Raw genomic sequence first — 11,171 nt, 5'->3', positions numbered from 1 at the left:
TCTAGCCCCGCCCCCAGCACCACCCCACCTTTCCAGCACCCCGCAGGCCCCGCCCACACGGGGCGTGTCCCCCGCACAGCCCCGCCCCCTCAGCCCCACCCTCACCCAGCGGCCTCTGGGTCCTGGAGAGCTCCGCTCCCCCCCGGACCCCCCAACGCCCCCTCCCGACCGCCCCTCAGTGTCCCTTTGGGACCCCCCCGGACCCCCATCACCCCCCCGGGACCACCGGGACCCCCGGGGGGGGGCGGGCAGTGATTGACAACCCCCACAGAGACCATGTCCCCCCCCGGGGGTCCCTCCGCCTTTGGGGGGGACATGAGCCGTGTGGGCGCACACGCGTGTTCCAGGCGTGTCACACGTGTCACCTCATGACCTTTATTGGGGGGGACACACACAACAACACTCACGAATACACACAGGTCGGGACCCCCATTGCTGGGGGGGGTCCCTGGGGGTCTCATTGGTCCCTCGGGGTGGCCACAGGAGGCCCGTGGGTGGCCACAATGTCCCCGCGGCCCCTCGGGGCCGTCCCCACGGTGTCCCTGTCCCCAGGGGGGGGTCCCCAGTCTCAGGTGACCCCCCCCCAGGCCGAGGGCGCGCTGGCAGCCCTCCCACAGAAGTGGCGGCCAGAGGTGGCCCGTGGGTGGCCAGAGGGGTCCCGCGGCCCCTCGGGGACATCCCCAGGGTGTCCCCGTGTCCCCGGGGGGGGGGGGGTCGCCGGTCTCAGGGCCCCCCCTCCAGGCCGAGGGCGCGCTGGTTGGCGGGCAGGCAGCCGCGCTCCAGGTCCCAGAGGAGGCGGCGCAGGCGGCAGAGGGGCCGCAGGAGCCCCTCGTCGGCCACCGGCTCCCCCGGGCGCAGCAGGAAGCCCTGCGTGGGCAGCAGCAGCGGGGGGTGCTCCGAGAAGCTCTCGAAGATGTCGCCTGGGGGGGGGACACGGCCCTCAGGGGACGGGGACACGGAGATGGGGTGGGGGACGGGGACAGGGGACAAGGACGGGGCAGGGGGACGGGGACACGGGGACACGGGGACACGGGGGACGGGAACAGGGTCAAGGGATGGGGACAGGGGACGGGGACAAGGGGACAGCAAAGAGACAGGGGATGGTGACACGGGGGCAGGTTGGGGACAAGGGGACGGGGACGAGGGGACAGCAAAGAGACTGGGGATGGTGACACAGGGGCAGGTTGGGGACAAGGGGACGGGGACAAGGGGACAGCACAGAGATGGGACGGTGACACGGGGGCAGGTTGGGGACAAGGGGATGGGGACGAGGGGACAGCAAAGAGACAGGGGATGGTGACACGGGGGCAGGTTGGGGACAAGGGGACGGGGACGAGGGGACAGCAAAGAGAGAGGGGATGGTGACACGGGGGCAGGTTGGGGACAAGGGGATGGGGACGAGGGGACAGCAAAGAGACAGGGGATGGTGACACGGGGGCAGGTTGGGGACAAGGGGACGGAGATGAGGACAAGGCACAGGGACACGGAGTGTGGGACGGGGACAGCACGGGGGAGAGGGGACAAGGGATGGGGACACGGGGCAGGATGGGGACAGGGACAAGGAGACAGGGACAAGGGGACAGGAGGGGGACACAGAGGACAGAGATGACAGGATGGGGACAAGGGGACAGGACAGGAACAGGATGGGGACAAGGGGGACAGGGTGGGGACACTGGGATGGGGACAGAGATGACAGGATGGGGACAGGGGGACAGGACAGGGACACAGGGGACAGGAGGGGGACACGGGGCAGGAGGGGGACAAGGACACGGGGACAAGGGGACTGGATGGAGACGAGGGGGGACAGGGTGGGGACAGGATGGGGACAAGGGGACAGGAGGGGGCCACGGGGCCGGCCGGGGTCAGCGCGGGGCGGGGGCGGGTGACGCGGGTGTGGGTGACGCGGTGACGCTCACCGGTGGCCGCCAGCTCGCGGTCCTCGGGGGCGGGGCTCCAGGCGGGGGGCGGGGCCTGTCCCAAACCCAGTTGGTAGTGGCGCAGGAGGTGGTGGAGCTGCGCCGGTGACAGCGCCGGGTACTCGGCCCGCAGCCGCGGCCACGTCGCCTGGGGACACGTTGGGGACACCGCTCTGTGTCCCCACTGTCCCCGAGGTGTCCCTGCACCCCGTGTCCCCGCCGTCCCCCCTGTCCCCCGCGTGTCCCTGTGACCCCCTTGTCCCCCACATCCCTGCCGCCCCCGTGTCCCCCTATGTCCCTCGTGTCCCCCGTGTCCCCACTGTCCCCACCGTCCCCCGTGTCCCCACTGTCCCCCGTGTCCCCACCATCCCCCATGTCCCCACTGTCCCCCGCATCCCCGCCATCCCCTGTGTCCCCCATATCCCCCCACGTCCCCTCATGTCCCCCCATGTCCCCACCATCCCCTGTGTACCCCACGTCCCCCCGTCCCCCGCACCCCTGCTGTCTCCCATGTCCCCCGTGTCCCCACCATCTCCTCTGTCCCTGCTGTCCCCCCGTGTCCCCCATGTCCCCCGTGTCCCCCCACATCCCCCTGTCCCCCCCACGTCCCCTGTGTCCCCGTCTGCCTACATCCCCCCGTCCCCCCGCGTCCCCCACCTCCTGCCGCGTCCACCTGCGCCCACAGCACTTGGAGACACGTTGGGCCACCGCTGGGCCACCGCTGGGCCACCTCTCCTGTCCCCACAGCCCCCGTCCCCGTCCCCCGCGTCCCCCCGCGTCCCCACCTTGCCGAGGCAGCTGCGGGGGGTGCAGAGCAGGTTGGCGGTGGCGGAGAGTTTGCGGAAGAACTCGGCGGCGATGTCCCCCAGGCCCAGTCCCGTCAGCCACTCCAGCACCAGGTCCAGGTTGGTGCGGATGCGCACCGCGCGCCACCACTGGAAGAAGGGCCCCGCGCTGCCTGGGGGGCACGGGGGGGTCAGGGGGGGCTGTCCCCTCTGCGTGTGCCCCCCCGACCTGTCCCCTCCGTGTCCCCCCCCCCCGTCCCCCCGCCCGCCCTTCCTGCCCGCGGAAACGGGCAGCTTCCTGCAGATCCCAGTACGGACAATGGGAGGAAACTGGGGGCGATGGGGAAGGGGGGGGAGAACGGGGGGGAGGGGGGGTGGATGGGGGGGAGGGGGCAGCCCCGCGGCACGGCCTGGGGGATGGGGGACGGGGGATGTGGGGCGGGGGGTGGGGGGTGGGGATTGTCGGACCCCCAGAGCTGCCCCCCAGAGCACCAGGGACCCACACGCCCACCCCACAGCCCCCCAGTGACCCACAGAGCCACCCCACAGCCCCCAGAGCTGCCCCACAGCCCCCCAGTGACCCACACACCCACCCCACAGCCCCCCACAGAGCACCAGAGACCCACACACCCACCCCACAGCCCCCCAGTGCCCCCCCACAGAGCACCAGGGACCCACATCCCCCCGAGAGCAGCAGAGACCCACACACCCACCCCACAGCCCCCCCCAGAGCACCAGGGACCCACAGAACCACCCCACAGAGCATCAATGACCCACACCCACCCCACAGTCCCCCCACAGAGCAACAGGGACCCACACACCCACCCCACAGCCCCCCAGTGACCCACACACCCACCCCACAGCCCCCCAGTGCTGCCCCACAGAGCGCCGGGGACCCACAGTCCCACCCCACAGAGCACCAGGGACCCACACCCACCCCACAGCCCCCCACAGAGCACCAGGGACCCACACACCCACCCCACAGCCCCCCAGTGACCCACAGAACCACCCCACAGCCCCCCAGTGCCCCCCCACAGAGCACCAGGGACCCACATCCCCCCGAGAGCAGCAGAGACCCACACACCCACCCCACAGCCCCCCCCAGAGCACCAGGGACCCACAGAACCACCCCACAGAGCATCAATGACCCACACCCACCCCACAGTCCCCCCACAGAGCACCAGGGACCCACACACCCACCCCACAGCCCCCCAGTGACCCACAGAACCACCCCACAGCCCCCCAGTGCCCCCCCACAGAGCACCAGGGACCCACAGCCCCCTGAGAGCAGCAGAGACCCACACACCCACCCCACAGCCCCCCACAGAGCACCAGGGACCCACACCCACCCCACAGCCCCCCCTGGGGACCCTCAGAACCGCCCCCCCCCCCCCAGCCCTGCCCCACGCCAGCCGTCCCCCACCTTTCTCCATGAGGGTGTTGAAGAGAGAGGCGTTGGAGAAGAAGAAGAGGTACCCGAAGGTCTGGGAGACGAGGTCGGGGTGCAGCTGGCAGTCGCGGGTCAGCTCCAGCGCCGCCTGGTAGACGGCCAGCGTGGGGCGGACGCCCTCGGGGACGCTGGCCAGGTCCTGCGCGGCGCTGGGCTCCCCGGCCCCCGAGAAGGGGTTGCTCTCCAGGAGGGCGGGCAGCGCCGAGTACAGCGTCTGCGGGGGGGGGCAGAAGTGAGGGAAGGGGGGCGCTGGGGAGGGGGGGGTCGGGGCGCGGGGGTCTCACCTTGGTCAGGTAGTAGACGGACTGCTGGAAGGTGGACATGATCACCTCGTCCAGGATGCCCATGGCCTCGTCGCAGGCCTCCAGGTCGCCCGTCAGCTCCTGGCAGGGGCCTGGGGGGGGAGTAAGGGGAGGGAAAAGGGGGGGGGTCACCCTAAAAAGCGATACGGATTCCCCCCCCCACGCCCCTGCCTTGCCCACTTTTTGGGGCTCACCCTCCAGCTCCAGCTCCTTCTCCAGCTCCAGGACGCGGCCCTGGGCCAGGTTGAGCAGCTCGGTGGCGTTGGCCAACCAGAGCATGAGCGGCCGCAGGTCGGCCATCACCGCCTCCACGCTCGGCGCCGCGGGGGCCGCGTCCTGCTGGCTGAAACGGGGCGGGGGGGTCACCCCACGGGACCCCCCAACGCCTGTGGGGTCTGTGCCCCCCTCACACACACACACACACACACACACACGTGCGCTGGGGGTGGCGGGGGGGAACCCTCCGTGGGGCTGGCTGTGGGGGTTTCCCCCCCATGGGTTGGTTTTTGGGGTGTCCCCCCCTATGGGTTGGCTTTGGGGTCCCCCCACAGGCCGGTTTTGGGGTGTCCACCCGCCAAGGGCCAGTCTGGGGGCACGGGGGGGTGGTGCGCCCCCCCGGGTTTGGGGTCACTCACTTCTCCGGCTGACGGTCCCCGATCTCCTTGATCTTCTCCTGCCGCAGAGACCCCCCGTCAGCGTCCCCCATGTCCCCCCACCCCACCGTCCCCCCTGGTCCCCCACATCCCCCCATGTCCCCCCGTGTCCCCCTGTGCCCCCCCATGTCCCCACATCCCCATCCCCCTGTTCCCACATCCCCCTGTCCCCCCGTGTCACCCCACATCCCCCCTGTCCCCCACATCTCCCTGTGTCCCCCTGTCCCCGACATCCCCCCCGTGTCCCCCACATCCCCCCTGTCCCCCACATCCCCCTGTGTCCCCGTGTCCCCCCATGTCCCCCTGTCCCCGACATCCCCCCGTGTCCCCTACATCCCCCCGTGTCCCCCACATCCCCCCGTGTCCCCCACATCCCCCTGTCCTCCCCGTGTCCCCCCATGTCGCCCTGTCCCCGACATCCCCCCATATCCCCCACATCCCCCCCTGTCCCCCACATCCCCCCGTGTCCCCCACATCCCCCTGTCCTCCCCGTGTCCCCCATGTCGCCCTGTCCCCGACATCCCCCCATGTCCCCCACATCCCCGTGTCCCCCCATCCCCCCGTGTCCCCCACATCCCCCTGTGTCCCCCACATCCCCCCGTGTCCCCCCCTGTCCCCCCGTGTCCCCCCGTACCCAGACGGTCTCCTTGACCAGCAGGGCGACGCGGCCGAGGGTGGCGGGGAAGCGCTCGGGGGGCAGCGCGCGGGCGGCGTGCTCCAGGCACAGCCCCAGCAGGAAGGCGGGGGCCAGCGCCCCCACGCCCCCCCCGGACCCCCCGAAACCTTCGGGCAGACGGACGATCTCCCTCAGCAGCACCTCCTCCTCCTGGGGACGGAACCGCAGCTCGGGCCGGGGGCTTTCCAGAAGGTTCCGCAGGGCCTCCTGCCGCTCCTGGGGGGAGCGCCCGCACCCCGGGCACCCCAAAGCGCCCCCCAGGCCCGGGGAGGGCCCGGCGGGGGGCAGCCAGGGGGGGGGACGCCCCCCTTCGGCCCCCCGGGGGTCTTTATAGAGGAAGAGAAAGTGCTGCCCCAAGCCCAGGAGGTCGCCGGGGTGGAGGGGGGCTTGGCGGAGGAGGGGGGCCCCGTTGTGGGTGACAGGGGCCCCCCGGAAAGGGCGGACGGTGGCGGAGGGGGGGGCGGGATGGGGTTCGGACCCCCCGGCGTCGGCCGCCCGCACCAGGCAGTGGCGGGGCAGGATGTCGGGGGCGTTGAGGAAGGTGTCGACCAGGCAGACACCCCCCCCAGCCGCCCCCGCCGCCTTTTCGGGGCCCCCCCGGCGCTCGGGGCGGCCGAAGACGTGTTGGGGTCTCGTCATGACGTAGATGACAAAGTCCTGGGGGGGGGGGGCAGGGGGGGAAAGAGGGGTGAGGGGGGGCAGTGAAGGGGAGGGGGTGAAAAGGGGGGGGGAGTTTGGGGGGTAAGGAAAAGGGGGGGACTTTGGGGGGCAGGGAAGGCGGGGGGGTTTGGGTGGGATAAGGAAGGGGGGGGGAATTTGGGGGGCAAGGAAAAGGGGGGTGAAGGGCGGGGGGACTTTGGGGGGGGAAAGGAAAGGGGGGGGAACTTTGTGGGGCAGGGAAGGGGGGGTGAAAAGGGGGGGGCAAAGAAAAGGGGGGGAATTGGGGGGCAGGGGGGTGAAAAGGGGAGGACTTTGTGGGGCAAAGAAAAGGGGGGGCCTTTGGGGGTTAAGGAAAAGGGGGGGTGAAAAAGGGGCAGATTTTGGGGGGGTGAGGAAAGGGGGGGAACTGGGGGGTCGAGGAAAAGGGGGGGCTTTGGGGGGGGTGAGGAAAGGGGGAGGACAACTCTTTGGGGGGCAAAGAAAGGGGGGGACACTTTAGGGGGGAGCAAGGAAAGGGGGGGACGACTCTTTGGGGGGTGAGGACAGGGGGAGGATGGTTCTTGGTGAGGCCGAGGAAAGGGGGGGGGTTGGAGGGGGGGGGGGATAACTTTTTGGGGTCCCCTCCCTGTCTCACCTGCTTGCCGTAGCCCTGCAGCAGCAGGAAGTAGGGGTGCTGCTGGGGGGGCTGTATGAGGCACTGCGAGAGCTGCTCCAGCCCGGCGCCCTCCCCCGCCGCCTCCTCCTCGCCGGCCGCCCCCTCCCCGGGCAGGGGGGTCTCGGGGGGTCCCTCGTCGCTTGGGGGGGCAGCGGCTTCGCCCCCCGCCATGCTCAACACCGTCTTGCGTTCCCGGCGCCGTTTGGTGCTGAGGTTCATGTCGCTGATGCTGCGGCGCAGCGAGAGGTTGTCGGCGCGGTCTTTCGGGGGGGCCGGGCCCCCCGAGGCCGCCCGCGAGCGGCTCTTCTGCAGCCGACGGCTCTGAGCGTTGACGCCTGCGGCGGAGGGGACGACGGCGTCACCCCGGCACCGCGGCAGCGGCGGAGGGGGGACAGAGACGGGGGGAGACCCGCACACAGACGCACACTCACCGGGGGTCTCGGCGTCCTCGCCCTCGCAGGCGCGCTCCACCTCCTGCCGCCGGCGGATCTCGAAGCGCCGGGAGCAGCCGGTTTTGGGCTTCCACACGTCCTGCAGCACCAAGGGCCGCTCGCCGTCGCCCACCGGCCGCAGGTGCTCCGCTTGCCAGGACCCGCCGGGCCCCGCCGGCCGCCCCACCACGTCGCAGAGAACGTATTCCCCCGACGCGCCTTCCTCCGGCGACAAACCGTATCGCTCCAGAGCTTCCCGCACCAGCTGCCGGGCGGTGGAGCGCGGCGTGGCCAACACGCTCTTGTAGTTGGCCCCTCGGGAGATGTCCCCGCCGAAAATTTTGAGGATGCCGGGCAGCTGGCGCTGGCCGGGGGGGTTTTCCCCCCCAACTAAGCCCTCCGGCACCGGGTCCACCAGATCCGCCAGCTTCTTCTCGCTGGCCCAACGGCCACCGGTCACGCCGCCGGCGGTGGCGCCCGCGCCGGCACCGCTGCGGTGGAAGAGGTTGGAGAGGCGCTTGTGCCGCGAGGGTTTGGCTTTACCGGCGGGACGCAGCTCCACCGTCTCGCTGCCGCGGCTGGCCGTGTCCGAGGAGGTGGATCTGCGGTGGGAAAAGGGGGTTATGGGGGTAACTGGGTAAAAATGGGGTCGGAAGGGTGGGGTTTTTGGGGGGGGTGGGGGCGTCTCACCTGACGGAGCCGGCGCTGGGCCACCGGCGGCTCATTTTGGCCAAGCGCTTCTTGGGGGAGTTGATCCAGAGGCCGACGGGGAAGTGGAGTTTGCCGAAACGGGGGCTGCCCTCTTTGCGCTCCTCCGGCAGCATGGCGGCGGCGGCGTGCCTGCGGGGACGTCGGGGACCCCCAAAACCCATCAAACCCCCTCAGCGTCCCCCTCCCATGCTAGGAAACCCCCCCCTCACCCCCCAAAAACCACGGCGGCGGTGTTACCCACTCCCACGAGCGCTCGGTTGTCCCCCCCAGCCCGGCTCAGCGCCGCAGCCCCATGTCCCACACGTTCTCCCGCTTTGTCCGCGGTGACTGAGCGGCGATTTCCCCGACGGAGAGCGGTGTGTGAGGGGGGGACGGGACAGGAAAGGGCGAGTCAGGCCAGGAAACCGGGATGGGGGGGCCGGGGGGGGCGTGGAGGGAAGCGGGGCCACGGTGGGACGGGCAGGGAGCCGCCGGTGCGGGATTTCGGGGGGCTGGAACAGGAGAAAAGGGGGGGGGGGGCTTAGGTGGGGGTCTGAGGACCGGGGTGTCCCCGTCCTTCGCCGCCACTGCGGTAACAGTGGGGTCGGAGCCACTGCAAAGCACCTCCGCCACCCCCCGAATCGCACCTGAACCCCACCGCGGGGCGTCCGTCCGTCTGTCTGACCGTGGGGACCGCTGCGAGGCCAACGGGGAACACAGTGAGAGGGAATCGGGGGATACCGGGTTGGACGGGACCTCGAGGACCATCTCGGTGGAAAAAAAATCTCCTTTCTGATTTAGGGTTGTCTGATTTGGCGGGTTTGACCGCGGGGGGGAAGAGGGGATGAGGAATGCGTTGGGCGGTCGCACACAGAGTGCGGTGGTGAACCACGTCCGGATGGAGACGGGGGACCAGCGGCGATCGGTGTCTTCATCGATGACGTCGGCGCCCCGGATGAAGCGTGCGGGCGGCACGGCGCTGAGCGGAGGGACGCGATGCCATCCCGAGGGACCTGGAGGAGCGAGAAACACCCACCCCGAGGTTCAGCCGGGCCGAGCGCAGGGTCCTGCACCGGGGTGGGGGCGACCCCCAGTCCCAGCACAGGCTGAGGGACGAAGAACAGCCCTGAGGAGAAGGACTTGGGGGTGCCATGTGCACTGGTAGCCTGGAAAGCCCCCGGCACCCCGGGCTGCGTCCCCCGCAGCGTGGCCAGCGGGGCGAGGGGGGGTTCTGCCCCTCTGCGCCTCTCTGCTCTGGGGAGACCCCTCCGCAGTGCCGCCTCCAGCTCGGGGGGTCCCCACAGCAGAAGGACACGGAGCTGTTGGAGCGGGGCCGGAGGGGGCCCCGGAGATGCTGGGAGGGCTGGAGCCCCTCTGCTGGGAGAGGTGGGGGGGGTCAGCCTGGAGAGGAGAAGGCTCCGCGGAGACCTCAGAGCCCCTTCCAGTGCCTAAAGGGGCTCCAGGAGAGCTGGGGAGGGACTGTGGATCAGGGAGGGCAGCCATGGGATGAGGGGGAGCGGTTTGACACCAGAAGAGGGGAGATTGAGGTGAGATATGAGGGAGAAATTCTCTCCTGGCACAGGGTGCCCCGAGAAGCTGTGGCTGCCCCATCCCTGGGGGTGTTCAAGGCCGGGTTGGACGCGGCTGGGAGCAACCTGGGCTGGGGGGAGGTGGCCCTGCCCGGGGCAGGGGGTGGCACCGGGGGGGCTTTGAGGCCTCTTCACACCCAAACCGTCCGGTGAGTCCATGGCCACACCTCAGTTAGTCCAGTTAGGGCTCGGGGAGGGTGGGGGGGTGTCACAGGAGGCCGCTAGGTCACAGCACCAGGGGTCCCTCCCTCCTGTGCCGGGGGACACACTGCGGCCCTGCGGGGACAGAGACGCTCAGCCGTGGCCCGTCCCCATTCCCTCCGGGCGGCCCATTCCCCTCCCCGACCCCTCAGGGCACCCTCAGGCCCTTCGTCAGTCCCTCCGGGCGGCCCGTTCCCCCCACCCCCAGCCCTCCAGGGCAGCCCCAGCCCCTTCCCCGTCCCCCCAGGCCGACCCCGGCCCCCTTCCCGGCTTCCCCAGGCCGACCGCGGCCGCTCACGGCCGCCCGCAGCCCCCCGGGCCCAGGAGCCCTCACCGCCACCGCCGCCATCTCCCCCTTCCCTCCCTCACAGCCGGACCCGCCCACTCCGCCCCCTCGGGGGGCTCCCATTGGCTGAGCCCTTCCCGCCTCGGCGTGCCTGAGCCAATGAGAGCACGCGCCGCTCCACCTCCCCCCCGCGTAGAGCTGGGGGGGGGGGGAGAAAGGTCATTTTCGGCGGGAAGAGCGGGGAGCCAATCAGAACGCGCAGACGGGTGGCCACGCCCTCCCATGGGCTGAGACTGCTGGAACCCCGCCTCTCTCCTCGGAACCCCGCCCCGGTCCCGCCCCTCACCGCATAGCCCCGCCCCTCGTTTAAAAATCCCATATCGCAGACCACACCACGCCACGCCCCCTCCGCGTTGACCACGCCCCCCTCCCCGCTGGCTCCGCCCCCGGAGCTGCACATACGTGTGCGCAGAGGGACCGACCAGTGCGTGTATGGGCACACACGGACATACGTGTGCACATATGTGCACATGGGGGCACCGACGCGCGTGTAGGGACACACGTGTGCACACCTGTGTGTGGGGACTCCCACAGACGCCGTCGTGTGCGTCTACGGACACGCGTGTGCGCGGAGACGCCGACACGCGTGTGCGCATATGGGGCACACACACGTGTACACACACACACACGTGTACACACACACACACGTGCACAGGCACACACACGTCCGTCTGTCCCTCCCCCTCCCCCCCCCCCGTGTCCGTCTGTCCATCCGGACTCCCCTCCCCCCCTCCCCCGCTCCCCCCCCCCCCCCCCGGGGGGGTATTTGCGTCACCGCCCCCCTCCCCCCCCCCCCCCCCCTCCGTGGGGGACACTC

The 11,171-nt window shown here is 70.9% G+C and overlaps 1 protein-coding gene across 1 annotated transcript; it reads right to left on the bottom strand.

Moving 5' to 3' along the window:
* Positions 1-361: 361 nt before the first annotated feature.
* Positions 362-8,583, bottom strand: RASIP1 (Ras interacting protein 1). The gene is made up of 12 exons (XM_082501060.1): positions 8,481-8,583; positions 8,219-8,368; positions 7,529-8,130; positions 7,077-7,432; positions 5,741-6,439; positions 5,089-5,126; positions 4,648-4,796; positions 4,436-4,545; positions 4,125-4,365; positions 2,702-2,874; positions 1,917-2,064; positions 362-920 (listed from the first exon to the last, which is right to left on the bottom strand). Exons 2-12 carry the CDS (start codon positions 8,350-8,352, stop codon positions 724-726), a joined length of 2,847 nt encoding a protein of 948 aa, XP_082357186.1. The 5' UTR covers positions 8,353-8,368; positions 8,481-8,583; the 3' UTR covers positions 362-723.
* Between the last annotated feature and the right edge of the window lie 2,588 nt (positions 8,584-11,171).

This window comes from Vanellus vanellus (genome assembly GCF_965231255.1).
Source record: "Vanellus vanellus genome assembly, contig: HAP1_SCAFFOLD_2338, whole genome shotgun sequence".
NCBI lineage: Eukaryota > Metazoa > Chordata > Aves > Charadriiformes > Charadriidae > Vanellus > Vanellus vanellus.
This window is presented reverse-complemented; position numbering and strand designations above follow the sequence as displayed.